Source organism: Melanostigma gelatinosum, assembly GCF_949748355.1.
Source record: "Melanostigma gelatinosum genome assembly, chromosome: 9".
NCBI classification, from domain to species: Eukaryota; Metazoa; Chordata; class Actinopteri; order Perciformes; family Zoarcidae; genus Melanostigma; species Melanostigma gelatinosum.
In genome coordinates, this window is record NC_136642.1 from 26,467,942 (window position 1) to 26,487,358 (window position 19,417).

Consider the following 19,417-nt stretch of genomic DNA (forward strand, 5'->3'; position numbering starts at 1 on the left):
AAGGACCGAGAATACTTTGTGTCTGTGGCTGATTACACATCAGAGCTGACTAAAATGACATGTGGTGTTCCCCAAGGTTCAATACTGGGGCCTCTTCTGTTCAACATCTACATGCTTCCACTAGCTCAGATTATGGAAAGCAACAAAGTGTGTTATCATAATTATGCAGACGACACACAAATCTACATAACTATGTCACCAGGGGACTATAATCCTATACAAGGGCTGGGTAACTGCATTGAACAAATCAACATCTGGATGTGCCAGAATTTTCTTCAATTAAACAAAGATAAAACAGAAGTAATTGTTTTTGGTACCAAGGATGAACAATTGAAAATCACCGCTCAGCTTCAGTCACTGATGTTAAAACCCACAAACCAAGCCAGAAATCTAGGTGTAGTTATGGATTCAGACCTCAACCTGAACAGCCATATCAAGACAATTACAAAATCAGCCTACTATCACCTGAAGAATATATCAAGGATTAGAGGACTTATGTCTCAACAGGATTTGGAAAAACTTGTCCACGCATTTATCTTCAGCAGACTGGACTACTGTAATGGTGTGTTTACAGGTCTCTGTAAAAAGTCCGTCAGAAAGCTGCAGCTGATTCAGAACGCTGCAGCTCGAGTCCTCACTAAGACCAGGAGGGTGGATCATATCACCCCAGTTCTGATGTCTTTGCACTGGCTTCCTGTCCAACAAAGAATTGACTTTAAAATCCTACTGTTGGTTTACAAAGCACTGAATGGTTTAGGGCCAAAATACATCTCTGATCTGCTGCTACCTTACGAACCATCCCGACCCCTCAGGTCGTCTGGGACCGGTCTACTATCTGTTCCCAGAGTCAGAACTAAACATAGAGAAGCAGCGTTCAGTTTTTCTGCTCCACATATCTGGAACAAAGTCCCAGAAAGCTGCAGGTCTGCTGAGACCCTCAGCTCATTTAAATCAAGATTGAAGACTTTTCTGTTTGCTGCTGCCTTTAATTGAACCACATTCAATTAATATATTAATCAATTTCCTGCATTTCTGCATTTTACTACTGCATTTTATTTCTTACACTGTTCTTAATTGCTGTTAAATCTCCTTTTCTTTTGCCTTATGTTTTGATGCTTTTAATGGTTTTAAAAGAACTGCACAATATATCGCCATTTCCTCCGGGACCGAGTTCGTGCAAGGCGTACACTATAAAACGCAGATCGGCAGAGATCTTTTCCAGACGTGGTTTGTGTGCGAGTAATTGCAGAATTGCGGCAGTGTATGGTTGATTGCGTGCAGTGCAATGTCTCAGGGAGACATCGATTCAAATTTAGAAAGTGTACAATATGTCGCCATTTCCTCCGGGACCGAGTTCGTGCAAGGCGTACACTATAAAACGCAGATCGGCAGAGATCTTTTCCAGACGTGGTTTGTGTGCGAGTAATTGCAGAATTGCGGCAGTGTATGGTTGATTGCGTGCAGCGCAATGTCTCAGGGAGACATCGATTCAAATTTAGAAAGTGTACAATATGTCGCCATTTCCTCCGGGACCGAGTTCGTGCAAGGCGTACACTATAAAACGCAGATCGGCAGAGATCTTTTCCAGACGTGGTTTGTGTGCGAGAAATTGCAGAATTGCGGCAGTGTATGGTTGATTGCGTGCGGCGTAATGTCTCAGGGAGACATCAATTATTGTTTCAATGTATGTTTTAAATCTCCTTTACTTTTTACGACTGAATTTTATTTCTTACACTGTTTCTTTAATTGTTTTTAAATCTCCTTTTCTTTTGCCTTATGTTTTGATGCTTTTAATGGTTTTATGTGAAGCACTTTGAATTACCTTGTTGTTGAAATGTGCTATACAAATAAACTTGCCTTGCCTTGCCTTTCCGGCACCTTAAGTGTTAACAACATGCATACACACTGATGAGCCAGAGAAGGCGGGATCCGGACGTGAGCCAGTGTGGGTGGAGATGCCCAGTGCTCCAACCAGGCTGCTGTTCTGCTAAACACAGCCCCGCCTGTAACTTTGCTTTAACTAATAGGCTTCCATCAGAAGAACCTATAACACGCATGCGCACTCTGCTTAAGCGCCTTTTAGCTTTCACTTTTCACTAGACATAATACTTCTGTTACAAATAAATGTTATTGCTTGAATTGAGCAAAACGCCTCGATCTCAGTCTGTTCACTCGAGTTACATCCTCAACATGGTAGCAGAGGATGGTTGATAACGATCTAAGAGGATTTTTCATCGAGTAACCGACGTTTCTTCTGTCAACAGAAAGAAAAAAGGGCGTTTTCCGAGAGGCTGGGAGACCGGCTGCCGACCGGAGCGATTCTTCTCACCTCGGGAAACTGATCAAGCGCGCTGAACTCAAAAGGTAAGCAGAGCCTATTTAAATGAATTCTGCAGATTGTCTATAGGTACTAAATTGAATTGATCAGGAGTACTGGGTTGTGAGTATGAATTGCCTTGACTAAATTGCTAAAGATAAACTACGTAGCATTGTGACAGGATTGTTATGACAGCAGTGGGGGTTTTAGCATAGAATGTACATGTGTGTGTGTGTGGATCTAACAGAAACTGAGGCTTGTGGCATTGTATAGGTTGACATTGTGTCACACTGTGTAGGTCTCGATAACTGTTCGGCGGTCACGCAACCGAGGCGAAAGCAAAGGCACGCTGATCAATGACGGTCTGAAAGACCGAATTCCAGGCCACAAGGTTGATTTATGCGACGTAGCAAACTAAAGTTTGGATCAATATATATATATATATATATTGATCCAAACTTCCAAACTATATACTATATATATAATATATATAGTATATAGAAATTGTTGCAGTACGTTGATGTGAAGAAGTGTGAGTGAAGACTGTTCAATATAACACCATTTCCTTATGGGACCACGTTCGTGCATGTTGTACACTGTAAAACGAAGATCCATACATGGTTTGTGTACCAGTATTGCAGAAGTGGCAGTGTATGGGTTTGAGAGCAGCGTAGATGAACTCAGCGAGACATCGATTCAATTGTAGCACAATATATCGCCACTTCCTTCGGGACCGAGTTCCTACAAGGCGTACGCTGTAAAACAATAAGATCAACAGAGATCTTCCAGACGTGGTTTACGTGCGAGTAATTGTAGAATCACGGCAGTGTGTGGTTGATTGAGTTTGGTGTAAAGGTCTCTGGGAGACATCCATTTCCTTCTGGGACCGGGGTTGTGCAACACGTACGCTATAAAACGCAGATCCATACGTGGTTTGTGAAACGTATTGCAGAAACGGCAGTGTATGGGTTCAATTTGGTATGAATTTTTGAGTGAAGCGTACATGTAATTGTGATAGTAAGAGCAAAGAAAGATTGGAGCTAGAATCTTTCCACCAGGTTCATGTGTTGTCAGTTTTTGACGGTCAGTGGAGCAGAGTACACACATGAGACACAAGCTTTGTACTCACCACAGAAACACGAACACTAGGTTAGACTGAGGAAAGCTGAGGGATATATGTGTCAGTTTTACTGGTAGTGTTAGACATATTACAGATCTATTGGGAATTGTGTTGGTTAGGGATCGTAAAAAAATTAAAAAGCGAAAAGAGCAGACAGACAGTGCAGGCACAGAGACTGAAAAAGGGGAGTGAAAATTGTAGATAAGGACCAGGTGCAGCCGAAGGGAGGGTGCGAGATAGTAGCTAGGGAAAGTAGGAGTCTCGTTGAAGGTCGGCCGGGCGGCAGAAGCTTTGGCTCCATCTGGTGGCTCTTCAGGAGTACTGCATCCAGGAGCTTTGGCTCCATCTGGTGGCTCTTCAGGAGTACTGCAAGCAGAAAAAATTTGGCAGGAGCTTTGGCTCCATCTGGTGGACATTCGGGAGTGCTGCGTCCAGAAAATTTGAATTGAAAAAAAAAAGAAAAACACAAGAAGACGTGGCTCCATCTGGTGGCTATTCAGGAGAACTGCGTGCAAAACTGAAAAAAGCAGTCACAGAGACTGGAGGCAAGACTGCATGGAAAAGAGACAAGATTCATTGGGATAATTGCATGGAACGATGGAAAGAGGAGGGATGGTGGAAGGCGGCCAGTCCACTACCTCCATCAGTCAACAACCTCCGGCTCTTTACCAACGATTTGACAAAACGAGTGGCTCAAGCACAGACTGCAGAGAGAAATCAAACGACAAATCAAACCAAGCGATGGGGGTTCGCTAACCCACTGAAGCAAGCCCGCAAAGACAGAGAAGAGGAACAGCGAGTGGCAATGATGGCACTAGGAACGGCCATGACGGATCGGATGCAGGTGGACATGCCGACCGGAAAAGAAAAAACCGGGCCCCATCTGTCACTCGACATCACCCCACTCGACATCAACCCCCTTGACGTCACCCCTACCACTCAAGCCCCGGTAGGTCTGGAAAAGACTGCACAGGAACCGGGCCAGGCATCTCTGGCCTCGGCCCCTCCCCCGCCCTCAACTGGCCTGTATCCAGCACTTCCTCCGGTTCCTCCCCCATACTCCCCTAATAATCCATTTATACAAGCACCGGTGAGAAAAGTAAACAGAGGAGTGCTCACAGGAGCATTCCAGATGGCCCTGGATGAAGGGTGCACCATCGACACGAGCTCCACCTCAACAGAGCGAGCGATGAGAGGCATGATGGAGAGGGTGAAAACATTGGAAAGAGCTATGACAAGAGTCCCCATAGACAAAGAAGATCCTGAGACAGCAGAGAGAGGCCAGCAGGCCGAAGAGGAGGAAGCAGAGGCCCAGCGGCAGAGACACTTTGATCAGGAGTGCATTCAGCGACTTCGCGACGAACTCGCTGCCACAACGCCTCGCCCCATGCACTCAGAAGAGACCTATGTGACAAGCAACCTGTACTATGATCCTGCAGCTGGAAGACAGCCATCACCAAGGAACTTGAGCCCTGCACACACCCACTTCACAGTAGTGGATCTGGCCAATGCTTTCTTCAGTGTCCCACTGCACAAAGACTCTCAGCCTATCTTCGCCTTCACCTTTAATGATCAGCAGTATACGTATGCCTCCCTACCCTAGGGCTACAGGTGCTCCCCAGGACTATTCAACCACCACTTACGCCTTCATCTTGCTGACCTCTCCCTCCCAGGAGGCGTAGTTCTGATTCAATATGTCGATGATCTGCTTCTAGCAGCAACGTCAGCAGCTCTCTGCCTTGATTCCTCCTCACTGTTGGCCGAAAAGGGCTACAAGGTCAAACGTTCAAAGGTGCAGTTCGCCAGACGCCAAATGTTGTTCTTGGGTCGCAATGTTTCATCAGACGGGCTAGGCCTGTCACACACGCACAGGGCCTCCATCTTGCAACATCCCTAACCGCTCACTGTTGCCACTCTCCTCTCATTTCTGGGCTTAACAGGCTACTCACGAGCCCATATCCCAGACTACACCAACAACACCACCATTCCCAGAGAGATGTTGAAGGAAGTGGGCACCAGAAATCTTACTGCCTACCTCACATGGACAGCAGAGGGTGAAACAGCCTTCACCCGCTTGAAGCAAGCACTTGCACATGCCGCCGCCCTCATGTCCCCGGACTACTCCCTACCGTTCCACCTTGATGTTTCTGAAAGACACAGCCTACTCAATGCTGTACTCTTCCAGAAAAAGGGGGGTGACAGAGAGGTACTGATGTATCATTCATCAAAACTTGACGCTGTGGAAAACGGTCAATCCAAGTGCTCAAGATATGTTGCAGCAGTGGCAAAAGCGATTGAAAAGACTTCTCATATTGTCATGGGCCATCCACTGGAAGTACACACGCACCATGGCGTGGCGGCATTCCTGATGAGTAAAGAATTCACGTTCAGTGCCGCAAGGAAAACGAAGATTCAACACACTTGCACCATGCCACACATCACCTTTGTGCCCGCCACAATAAATATGGCGGCTAACTTCACGGATGGACAACCACATGTGTGCGAAGAAGTTGCAGTGCAAGAAAACAAATTGAGACCGGACCTCCAGAACACTCCCCACCTCACAGCTGAGGCCTGGCTGTACACAGATGGTTGCTGCTACAAAGGAGAAGGGAACATTGCATCCTATGCAGTGGTGGAACAGAAGAGTGATGGCTACCACCAAACAGTGGAGTCAGGGATTCTGCCACAACCCGCTTCGGCACAACTAGTGGAAGTGGAAGCACTGATCCAGGCTCTGAAGTGGAGCACGGACAAAATTGTAAATATCTTCACAGACTCGGCTTACGCCCACGGGGCGGCCCACATCGATGGCCCTGTATGGCGAAGACGCAACTTCACCACGTCAAATGACCACCCCATAAAACACGAAGCAGCTATGAGAAGGCTGGTAGAAGCAATCCAACTACCAAAGGGGGTGGCCATCATGAAATGCAAGGGACATGACACAATCAGATCACGAATCAGCGCCGGTAATGACGCGGCAGACAGAGCAGCAAAGAAAACGGGAGGCTACGCACCTCGCCAAATGGTTATGAAGCCAACATCCGGTCCACCTGAGCTCACCATCGAGCATATCAAAGATCATCAAAAGAAAGCAGGACCATATGAATGGTCCGAATGGACACGGAAAGGAGCCTCAAAAGACAAAGAAGGTCTGTGGAGAGCCCAGCAGAACTGTGTGCAGCACTCCTACCACGGGCCCATGGACCTACACACGAGGGAAAGAAACGGACATTGGAAAATTTAAAACAACTATGGTGGCATCCGCACATGGAAGCGATATCTTTCCTCTTCTGCGATGAATGTCAAATTTGTGGCAATCACAACCCAAGAAAACCATTCAAGACACCGATGGGATCTTATCCCGTGCCCTCTGCCTGTTTCCAAGACATCAGCATAGATTATACAGATATGGGACCAGAGAACAGAGTGCAGGGAAAGAGGTACATCTTGGTAATGGTAGACAGATTTTCAAGATGGGTGGAAGCAATTCCCACCAAGAAAGAAGACGCGCAGACAGTTGTAAAGTGGCTGCAGACAGAACTGATTCCCCGTTACGGAGTACCGAGATGCATCCGCTCCGATAACGGATCACACTTTAGCAACACCATGCTCGCACAGGTAGAGCAATTTCTGGGAATCACACACCGATTCGGGTCCGTCTATCACCCGCAATCTCAGGGCCTGGTGGAACGAGCGAATCAGACCCTTAAGGCCAAGATTGCCAAAGTTTGCGCGGGCTCCAAATTAACATGGGTTGAGGCCCTGCCCCTGGCCCTTATGGCCATGAGGTCCGGAAAAGGGGGAGAAACACATCTCTCCCCACACGAGATCATGATTGGCCGGCCGATGCCAGGTCCACCCAGAGATGGAGGTCATATGCCACCTCTGGATGTACAGCAGATTGAAATGTCTGACTATATGAGTGCCCTAACTTCTCTTACTGAAGCTCTCTCCAAGCAGATCGAGAGGACTCGAGCAGTACCTGAAGCAGCGGCAGCTGGAAAGCAGATACAAGTAGGTGATTGGGTCAGGGTCAAGGTTCACAAGCGCAAGTGGACTGACCCCAGGTGGACTGGGCCGTACGAGGTGAAGGAGGTTACTTCACACCCGGTCCAGGTCAAGGGCAAATCAGGCGCCCCTTGGCACCACCTGACACACTGTGTCCCAGCACCGGTACCAACCAGAACACTGGGAGAAATTCGCATTGATTTGGAAAATGCACCGAGAGCTTAGACGCTGTCTAGGGGACCCTCATGAAAACCCCGCCGACCGAGGTCGGCAGCGCTTCACCTGGAAAGGGGTGGGATGTGGGAAGAAAACTATGATGGGGGTGGGGGTGGGTATGGGCATACTAGTTGCCCTCCTGATCTGGGGACTAGAAACCAAGTATCAGACACACCAGCACCCATCTAATTCAACCGCCCCTTTCCCGAATCAGACTCACAACGCCCCTTGTCCCTCTCCTTTTCCGAATCAGACTCACAACGCCCCTTGTCCCTCTCCTTCCCCGAATCAGACTCACAGCCGAACAAGACGTAACACCCCAACATTGGTCCATGAAACAGCATGTAGATCCAAACTCGTTCTAAACTACACAGCCGGCTCCACCAGTGCATACACGTTTGATTCGTGCGACATTGTAACCTGTAAGGGCAATCCAAGGGGTTGGCGGGGCTATAATGTTTATCTTTGTAGCACACCTCCATTGGTGAAAAGCTGCGAGACTAGGGGCACGGCCCGACCAGCTATAGGCGGGTGGTGCAGTCATTGGGCTCTTGAAACTAAGTACACCGGAAGATGGGTCCCCAAGGGTTTGAGAACCACCAGCCCAGGGTATAGGTGGTGGAGCAAAATTAGCCTACAGAGAGACTTTAGTGCCACAACTAACCCTCTTACCCTCTCGATAAACAACATCACAGCAAGTCTTTACGGTAAAACCAGGGCATGGTTCATCTTAGGCGTCGACATCGCACACAAAGATCCCATGGTCGTTATCCAGATCAACATATTCCCCCAGGTAGAGAACGAACACACCCAGCCCACGTCTGCCCTAGCATTGGCATCCCCATCTGACACCGGTCCCGTAGTGTTTTCTCAAGATTACACTGAAATGACTCCCCTACAGGTCTTGCGAAGGTCCACAGGCTATGGCAATGATAATGTTTGGTTAAATTGGATCACTGATAATGCTAACAGACAAAATATGACCGGGTGCGTGGCCTGCGCCTCCGCCCGACCTGCCATGTTCACCGAACCAGCCCCTCTCTACCCGCAAACTGATCCTCAGGGACCGCATAAACTATGTCCATTACAATGTCTTGCATCTTGTTAACCTCACTAGGGACGCTGTTGAAGGTTTAGCCGAACAACTCGCGCCGACCTCTTATGGCTATGCAGAATAGAATGGCTTTAGACATGTTGTTCGCTGAAAAAGGGGGTGTCTGCTCAATGTTTGGAGACATGTGTTGTACCATCATTCCTAACAACACTGCCCCAGACGGTTCGGTCACTCAGGCCTTAAATAGTCTGCGCACCCTCTCGCAAGAAATGCATGAGGCATCAGGCATAGACAATCCTTTCTCTGATTGGATGGAATCCATGTTTGGCAAATGGAAGGCCCTCATCATGTCCATAGCAGTTTCCATCGCGGTTTTCATAGCTATTCTCATCACCTGTGGCTGTTGCTGCATCCCCTGCCTCCGAACTTTGATAGGCCGTCTTATTACCACAGCTCTCTCCAAGGAAAAGCAGCCGCCTCCACATGGTGCTTATCCACTGTTGGATGGAGACCAGCCGGCCTCTGACCCAGAGGGGTCTTGGGACCAGGAAGAAGAACCAGAGTTGCGTTCATTGACAAACTCCCAGACGACACACAGATCTAAGAAGTTCACACCTAGCAGGTGTGAAAAGGGGGATTTGTAAATAAAATATATACATTCAATGTTAAATGATATGCGCTATACTTGTAAGTTCATATTGCGGAGTTGTGAGGTCACTGTAAGTAGGTCAAAAACTCCGAGCAGGGCATTCCGTCGCCTGTTCGCACGATAGAAACAGATACAGTGGCCCTGAAAGAAACACTTGCTTAAACCACCAGATTAGGGCAAAAACTGCCATCTTAGAACAAGGAGTAGAGTTCTCTTTGTCTATTCACACAGAGACTTCGAAATAGCTTAGAACTGCACCCTTTCCGGCACCTTAAGTGTTAACAACATGCATACACACTGATGAGCCAGAGAAGGCGGGATCCGGACGTGAGCCAGTGTGGGTGGAGATGCCCAGTGCTCCAACCAGGCTGCTGTTCTGCTAAACACAGCCCCGCCTGTAACTTTGCTTTAACCAATAGGCTTCCATCAGAAGAACCTATAACACGCATGCGCACTCTGCTTAAGCGCCTTTTGGCTTTCACTTTTCTAGGTCCGTGCACGTTTAAGTGCTGGACATAATACTTCTGTTACAAATAAATGTTATTGCTTGAATTGAGCTAAACGCCTCGATCTCAGTCTGTTCACTCGTGTTACATCCTCAACACTAGCAGCGAGTTAAATCATTGGTTAATCACGTTAATGCACAATTGCAAACAAGTGCTCTCAAAGCCACAGTGTTTTGATTCCCAGTGATGCCCAGGATGCTACATGCTATAGCTACCCATGTATATTGCTATATACATGGGTATAATTCCACTCTACGATGACTGATTTCATGATGGAAGCAGAAATGGAAGCACCTGCTACTCCCGCAACAAACGACGGTGGTGACGAAGACCAACACCCGTGGATCGCTAGCGAGTTAGTGAGCTGAGGAAGTGTTGACAGTTGTGCAGCACTCGTTGGCTAATGTTAGTTATAGCTAGCCACCACACCATAGGATTGACGGGAGCCGAGAGAGCGCAGCGTTAGCGTTAGCATTAGCGTTAGCATTTGGGAAATCCTTCCAAGCTGTATGCAAGCTGTCTGTGAAGCTGAACACACCTCTACCTGCCTCAGCGGCCTGTGAAAAGCTATTTAGCATCGCAGGACTAGTCTTCAGCCCAAGAAGAGCGAGACGGAATTCTTGCAATTTTGAAAACAAACTTCTTTTGAAGGTGTACATGATTTCAGTTTCAAGTAATGACTGGGTTGTTACTTTCGGTGCTGCTTTAGCATTGATCATGTTTTGACATTTGAGTCATGTTGTGGATGATCAGATTCAGCTTGAGGAAAACCTTTGCCTATTGTGTTCAAATCAGGCCCATAGGAGTTTACAAGGCAGGTGTCCTTTCTCCAAACACTAACCTGATGCATCAAGTGGCTATTTGTTGATGAACACAATATCACATTTGCCCTCTACGTCCTCTAGTCGGAATGAGCATACTTATAAACGCACTGTTACAACTCCTTCATAGTGTTGTATTGCTTTTCAGAGAACTATGATGATAAGTTCATAGTAGATGCAAAAGTATACTTATGTACAATATATTACATTGAACATTGTTGCTCCTGGATGGATCACAGCCAACCCAATTATGTTCAACACAGCTCCATGTCCTTGGTCATGGTGCCACAGCACTTAAAAGAATAAACTTCATCATTCTCAAAATTCTGACCCTTTGCTTTTTTTATTAACAAGCATTATTTACTTGTACTTTTACTTTCAATGAACAGGTTATGATGTTCATTTAATATCAGAAAATTACTTTTGATACTTAAGTACAATAAATATCAGATACTTTAAGACTTTTACTCAAGTCGTATTCTAATAGGTGACTTTTTAGTTTTACTGGAGTAGTTTTCCAGTAAGGTATCTTTACTTTTACTCAAGTATGGCTTTTGAGTACTTTATACACCACTGGTTATACTATATATACTTACTACTTACTAATTCTTACAGCATTCACACCAATAATGCTCAGCTATGAACTCAACCAGTGAAAGAACAAGGCCTTTATATGAAACAGGTATATATTAGCAAATGTTCTTTGTTTGTCCATCATATTTAAGTAATGTGCCTTGCTGTTTTCTGATCTGCTCCTGTTTTAGCTTGCTGTTAAAACAAACTCAACACCTCCTCCATATTTACCTGTTGCCTTGATAAATTCCATATATTAACCTTTTCACAGCACTAATTCCATCCCGATAACAATATAGACCTGCCAATTTACAATGCAAGCTGTTAACGTTTTTGCATGTGTCTTTATTAGGGAATGTATCGTACATTAATAACACCAAGGACAGAAGTACAACACAGAAGAAAACCTTGGTGTGAAGGGGTTAACACGTACCGATGCGTAGCATGAAGTTGTTGAATGACTGGTAGTTGATGTTCATGAGTGTGACCTTCATGGCCAGAGCAAAGTCTGCCAGGTCTGCCAGGTGCTGCCAGCGCTCTCTGTCAGACTGCTCCTCCTTCTGTCAAACAAAGCCCTCCGTTATCATGAGTGGAAAAACAATCAGCATTTTATCACAACTGATGATCATTTGTGAAGCCCAAGAAGGACCAAGACTCCGTACTGTATCATGTCCATATTATTCAGATATATCACCACATTCGACTCTAATAGAAAATCTGCATAGTGATGCAGTCATTGACTTCTACTTTCAGAGTTTTCCCTGTTGCGTCAGTCAGTCAGAGACGCACACTAAAGCCCGGAGAAGCCATGTCTGACCTTCATGCAGGTGTAGCCGTTGCTGACATCTGAGGTGACACCTGATGCTGCCATGTAGGTGCTGCCGATGGTCTTGATTTTTGTGATGCAGCGGAACTGAGGTTCATCCAGCAGCTGACATGGAAACGGATGAAAGGGGAGGTTTAAATGGACTGAGGGTGGAAGTACAGGGACTGAACCTCCCACTACTTCAAAAACAGCTACTGTTCTATTGGTCAAGAGAAAATCCTAATGCTCAGCAGATGTTTGACAGGCAGCATAATTAATGGAATATGCCAGCGCTAAAGCTAGCAACAAGTTACAACTTTTATTAATGAATGGCTATTAAATCTAGGCGACTGTCTAATGTCTCATGCTGGGTGTTATTAGCGTGAGGTGAGGGACTGCTGTGTTTACGTGTTCACGGAAACATGGCTCCACCACAACATCCCGGACTCCGCTATTCAACTGGACAAGCTAACATGCTACCGAGCAGACAGAGACATAGGTAGCGTGGGAAAGTCCCGCGGCGGCGGTGTGTGTGTTTACATCAGTGATGCTTGGTGTCGAGACGCTATTGTTGTTAACCAACACTGTTCCCCGCTGGTGGAGTTTATGGTTTTAAAGTGCCGTCCTTTTTACCTACCGAGGGAGTTTTCAGCCATTCTACTGGTGGCTGTTTATATACCTCCGAGCCCCAACAACAAGGACAGAGAGGAGGCACTCAGTGAACTTTACAGAGCCATCAGTGAGCAACAGACAGCACACCCAGACGGCATTCTCATCGTTGCTGGAGACTTCAACCATGCTAACCTAAAAACTGTTCTGCCTAAAATATACCAGCATGTTGATTTTCCAACCAGGGAAAACAACAAATTAGACCTAGTCTACACATCGATCAAGGGAGCGTACAAGGCGTCCCCCCTCCCCCACATTGGCCTCTCCGACCACCTCACTGTCTTGCTGAAACCGGCCTACAGAGCAAGGGTAAAGGTTACCAAACCGGTTTCAAAACAGGTACGGGTGTGGCCAGAGGACAGTACTGCTGCACTTCAGGACTGCTTTGGTACTACAGACTGGGACATGTTCAAGCAGGCAGCCACCTACAACCATCACATTAACATTCAAGAATACACAGAGACAGTCACAGGTTACATCACCAAGTGCATTGATGATGTAACTACCACCAGAGCCATCACCATCCGAGCCAACCAGAAGCCATGGCTGACAGGGGAGGTCCGCACACTGCTCAAGGCTCGCGACACCGCCTTCAGAGCTGGAGACCCAGCTGGGCTGGGAGCAGCCAGGGCTGACCTGTGCCGTGGCATCAGGAAAGCTAAACGACTGTACACCAGGAAAATCACAGGACATTTCAAAGACAGCAGGGACTCACGGAGCCTGTGGCAGGGCATTAGGACCATAACGGACTACAAACTACCGCCACAGACCTGTGACAGTCACACCTCCCTGCTTAACAACCTCAATGGCTTCTTTGCACGCTTCGAAGCACAGAACAACACACCTGCGCAGAAAACCACCCCCCCCACCGACGACCAGGCTCTGTGCCTGTCCCCAGCCAGTGTGAGGAGCACACTGCTGAGGATTAATACCCGCAAGGCTGCGGGACCTGACAACATTCCTGGTCGTGTGCTGAGGGACTGCGCAGAGGAGCTCACGGATGTCCTCACCGACATCTTTAACACCTCCCTGAGCCAGGCTGTTGTTCCCACGTGCTTCAAGGAAACCACCATCATTCCTGTGCCGAAGAAGTCATCTCCAGCCTGCTTCAACGACTACCGCCCCGTCGCATTGACTTCTACCATCATGAAGTGTTTCGAAAGGCTGGTCATGAAGCAGATCAAATCCACCCTTCCTCCCTCCCTGGACCCGGTTCAGTTTGCTTACCGAACTAAACGGTCCACAGAGGATGCAATCTCCTCCGCTCTACACCCAGCCCTCACACACCTGGACACTAAGAACTCCTACGTCAGAATGCTGTTCATAGATTTCAGCTCAGCATTCAATACAATCATCCCCCAGCAGCTTGTGTGTAAACTTACAGACCTGGGCCTCAGCCCCTCTCTCTGCAACTGGTTGTTGGACTTCCTCACAGAGAGACCACAAGCTGTTCGGGTCAACAACAACACTTCGAACACACTAACACTGAGTACGGGGGCCCCCCAAGGTTGTGTGCTCAGCCCCCTTCTCTTCACCCTGCTGACCCATGACTGTAAACCCAACTACAGCTCCAACCACATCGTGAAGTTCGCTGACGACACTACCGTGGTAGGTCTCATCAGCCACAACGATGAGACTAACTACAGGAAGGAAGTGAACCAGCTGGTCCGTTGGTGCCAAAATAACAATCTCTTCCTCAATGTGGGGAAAACAAAGGAGATTGTTGTTGACTTCAGGAGAACCCACTCCCAACCCCCCCTCCCTCTGACCATCAATGGTGCTGCTGTGGAACAGGTGAGCAGCACCAAATTCCTGGGTGTGACAATCACAGATGACCTCACCTGGAACAGCAACACCACTGCACTGGCAAAGAAGGCCCAGCAACGCCTGTACTTCATCAGGAAGCTCAAGCGAGCAGGAGCCCCCCCCCCCATCATGCTCTCATTCTACCGAGGCGCCACTGAGAGCATCCTCAGCAGCTGCATCACGCTGTGGTTCGGAAGCTGCACCGCCTCCAACCGCAAGAGCCTGCAGCGCATTGTGAACTCTGCCCAGAGGATCATCGGAGTCTCACTCCCTACACTACAGGACATTTACAACACCCGCCTCACCCGCAAAGCACTCGGCATTGCGGGTGACCCCACCCACCCCTCCAACAGCCTCTTCAGCCTCCTGCCTTCAGGGAGAAGGTTCCGCAGTCTCCGTTCGAGCTCTACCCGGCTGAGGAACAGCTTCTTCCACCAGGCGGTCAGGATGCTGAACTCTCTCCCTCCCTCTCTCCTCTCGCTCCCCCTCTCTCCCCCCCTGCCATCTCTCCCCTGACCTCTCTACCCTCCCCCTCACCCACCTTTCCCCACTGCCTCAAATGGAACATACCAGGACATCTACTCCCCCTCACACCCCTTCCCTCATCCAGCACCAGTCACTTTTTCTATTTATGTATTTTAATTTTTTATTCTCTGCTGCTACGAACATAAACCCCCCTCACACACCCTTCCCTCATCCAGCACCAGTCACTTTTTATCAGCACCAGTCACTTTTTATTCTCTGCTGCTACTTGTTTAATCCTTTATCTAGGCCCTTATGTTCTTAACTTTATTCTATTTTATTCTATTATATGTTATATGTTCATGTCTATATTACACTGTGGGACTGCGAGAAACGGCATTTCGAATTTTCTGTATGCATAACACATGTGGAAACTTTGACAATAAAGTGAACTTTGAACTTTGAACTTATTACAGTCTCATGCTGTGTATCGCCACACACTACTGCTAGGAAAAACACACACAAGCAGAAAAAGGGAAGCAGCTTACACTGTCAAAGTCAGAGATGATCTCATTGAGAAACCGTAAGCACTCGATTCCTCCATTATTGATGCTCTCCTCTGTGTAGAAGTCAGAGAAGTTGGGAATTGAGGCAAACATGACTCCAATCTCATCGTAGGACTGGCTGTACAACTCCTGTAGGTCACATTAACAAGGTGGAAAACAAGACATTACTTACATCTTGCTTACATCTTGTATTGTTACTTACATCTTGCAAAAGAGATTTATTTTATTCGAACGTATTCGGTTCGTCATGCGTAGCGAACCGTGAGCCTCGTAGCGAACCGTGAGCCTCGTAGCGAACCGTGAGCCTCGTAGCGAACCGTGAGCCTCGTAGCGAACCGTGAGCCTCGTAGCGAACCGTGAGCCTCGTAGCGAACGGTTCAATATGAATACGCGTATTGAGAGTGAAGTAAGGACCGACCTGGTGTGGATCTTACCTCATCCCTTTTCTTGGAGCCCAGGAAGTGTCGAGCGACATGCTCAGGCAGCATGTTGGTCACCAGTGCTTCATTCCAGCGTCTCATTTCATACACTTTCTCCTTCTGCTCATGGACCTCGATCTTCCACAGGAACAAGGTGCGGGCAAGCTTCTCCACCTTCAGGCAGCGACAAGCACTGATGTCAGCATTTGACCAATATATTGATTTGGTGATCAATACACTTACAAGAAAACGTTAATTCCAAAAAGAGCATCTTTTTCTGTGAACTAAAGTTTATTTGCTAATTCCGAAGAGAATGACCGATATAAACAAATCACATATACTGTCCCATGGACTGCTTGACCATAATCTGCTAAAAAACATATTCTCTATTCTAGGGGTGTAACAATACACACCTGTAAGATTTAAGGGCTGTAAGATTTCTCTGTTACCTTTACACTGTTGACCATAATTGCCTGTTGCCATATTAACCTACAACCAGAGTCTTTATTGTTTCTACAGTTGTCATTAATTTTATTTTTATCAAATTGAAACACCCATACTGTCCTGTATCTAGACTTTTGCAAGAAACATGATAAGAATTGCTGATGATCTTTAGTCATAATTTGTTGTTTTTCTGTAACATTAAATTCTTTGCATAGTACATCAGATATTTCTACATACCAAATCAAGTTTTCTGGAATGTTTTTTGGCAATCATAATTATATTAAACTTTTCCCTCTTTATTTCTAAATTCAGATATCAGGTTTGAGGTCATCATCCTCATCTAGGAGTGATGACATCTCGTTGGCAGGTGTACTATTTATATTTTCTGATTGGTGTAGTAATACCATCACTACATTCCAAAATGTAATATCTAAGTACATTGAACACAGAAGACATTTACTTACATGTCGGGAGAAATAATAGAAGCTGACCATCATAATGAAGATCATAATTGTCATTGTGAACTTGGAAGGCACCAGGTATGACCTGCGAAGAAGAACATTGACCTATTGACAATTTCTGCTTTAATACTCGTGTTTCAAACCCCCCAACCCTACAATTCCTGTATGTTAAGTTATTGAACAAAGCACACAATATTGTAACTCTAGCTATATAAACACAGGCGGAGGGAATACTCTCCTCCAACCATGAACATACATTCCTACTTTGGAGTCAGGTACAACACAAGTGACATCCCCCCACGCTTTCCCCAGTCCTGTGTCGCTTAAATGAGCACAGACCCTGAAAAAGGGCACGACATATCCAAGAGGTAGAACCACATCAATGGACAGGTATCAATCACGCCGCCGCTATACTTTGACACTCACCCCGCTGAACACGGCCACCGACATTGCCACATTATGAAGATTGAGCGCAGACCACAGATGGTCTCCTCCCACCTGCCTATAGGCTTGGGAGATCCTATATACTCACAAAGCCATCCCGCAAGGCGTTTCCTGGATCCATCCCCTAAGTACACAAACAGCTGTTCAGTGTACCTGATGGAGGCCGTGCGTTCAACATAACATGCCAGCATACGAACTGGGCAAAGCTGATTCAATTTTACCTCCATGTCCCCTTCATGGAGTGGAAGACAAAAAGCATCAAACTGTATAAAATAACTCGTTATTCGATCACACAATACCTTAGTTGAGGTCAAAGTGAGCAAAGTTGTCTTTAATGACAACGTCTTCAGAAAGGATCTCGAGGCCTCGAGCACCTAGGGCAGTTCTCATCGTGTGGCACGCATCACTGGGCGCCCCCTCCAAGAACCGCTTCACAAGAGGGTGGCTAAAAAATGGTCTTTTGCCAAAATGGTTTTACAGTGGCATGAGACAGCACTTTATCCATAAAACATAGCAAAAAGGAGAGAATAAAACCAACTGCACAAGATAGGGGATCTAGTCTCCTTTCCTCGCACCAGCATTGGATGCCTAACCACTTTGCCCATTAGCAGGTAGTGGTGGATCCAGCTCTCGCAGCCAGGATGGTCTGCACAAGCTGTACAGATAATTCCGCCATCCTCAGCCTGTCCCTCTCTGGAGCCAGACATAGAGAGGTTGGCGAGGTGGTTTATGTGTCAGTCCTTTGTTGGGGACACATCCACAACCACTCTCCCCACGCAGGTCCCTCCACACCCTGTTTGGGACACATCAGTTAACAGTGAAATGTCAGAGGTCATTCCTCCCAGAGTTGTTCCTTACAACAGCTGCTGTGGGGATCCCCAATATCGGAAGTTGTCCCATACTGAAGGGGGAATGGTAACCAAGCACCGTTGTCCTTCCTGGCATTCAAGCACAGGCTGGTGATCAGACAGCTGATTACTGAAACGGGTGGGCTGTGAAGTCGTCCTCTAGGGGGGGCACACCCAGATACCTGCACCCTGAAACTGCTCACTGTCCTTTGTGGAAGCAGGGGCAGCGACACTCTTATTCTCCATCATCTGCAACCAAAGCCGCTGTTCCTGCGGGAATGACCAGAGGCATAGCGTCGTCAACTGGAGCGGGGCTCTCAATTTCATTGATCTTGAGGTCCTGCTCACCTCATCACTGCAACACATTATATCAAACAGTCTGAAGAAGTTTTTTTTTGTGGCGACTCAGTTTGCTAAAGATAAAAAAGATAGCAGACAGCGATGTGCTTGTGGTTGGAGGAGAGTATTACCCATGGAGTCTAGTAGAGGAGCCTGTGTGAGTTAGAACACATGATGACATGAAACTGAGTCTTGGCTCACCTGTAGTCCTGAAAGCGGGCCATGTCATAGCGGTCGAAGATGTCCCTCCAGCTGTAGATGTTAACAATGCCGGTGGCCACTGTGATGAGCAGCATCAGTGTGAGCTTGACCATGTGACTGACCTGAACCAGCATGGTGGTGGCCATCAGTGCCAGCACAGCAATGTAGCTGTAATATTTGGGGTTGTCCAGACAACCGTCAGTGCCAGACCAGGAGGAGGAAGAAGAAGAAGAGGAGGAGGAGGAAGGGGCCACTGTGGTGCTACCTGAGTCCGGGACTTCAGGCAGACAACTCAGCTAAACAGTGGAGAGACAAAAAGTTATGAGCTCAGTACTATTATCACTATCAGTTTAAAACTGCACTCTATGATCTATGCTCAAACTGTCCTTTAGCAGCAACATCCAGAATTTCAATGTTTTTGGTCCAATTTCTTGGCTCTAGTTTTTCCGTGGCATAGATGTAGCCTATAGACTATATACAGTACAGCTCACTAAAAACTTGCTTATGGAATGAATACAAATCACCACACTTTTGACCTCTCTTTTTAAGAGTGTGGTCTTTTGTCAATTTGAGAGCATGACTCTTTGATTTTGCTTCAGTTTTCGTAATGCTTTCCATCAAACCCTGTCCTCTCATTAGCACAAGCCTCTGCTTTGATTTCTGTTTAAACTGTATGCTTGCAC

The 19,417-nt window shown here is 46.9% G+C and overlaps 1 protein-coding gene across 2 annotated transcripts in view; it reads right to left on the reverse strand.

The window, feature by feature from the left end:
* Window positions 1–19,417, reverse strand: part of adcy3a (adenylate cyclase 3a) — a 63,434-nt gene that overhangs the window by 7,971 nt on the left and 36,046 nt on the right. Inside the window, exons 14-19 of one of the 2 annotated variants that reach the window (XM_079275571.1) lie at window positions 18,735–19,030; window positions 16,906–16,987; window positions 16,013–16,171; window positions 15,561–15,707; window positions 12,088–12,201; window positions 11,704–11,827 (exon numbers count right to left, since the gene is read on the reverse strand). In XM_079275571.1, the coding sequence (XP_079131697.1) occupies window positions 11,704–11,827; window positions 12,088–12,201; window positions 15,561–15,707; window positions 16,013–16,171; window positions 16,906–16,987; window positions 18,735–19,030 (922 nt within the window). Of the gene's footprint in view, window positions 1–11,703; window positions 11,831–12,087; window positions 12,202–15,560; window positions 15,708–16,012; window positions 16,172–16,905; window positions 16,988–18,734; window positions 19,031–19,417 lie in introns of both variants that reach the window. The other variant, XM_079275570.1, reaches the window with a different exon arrangement.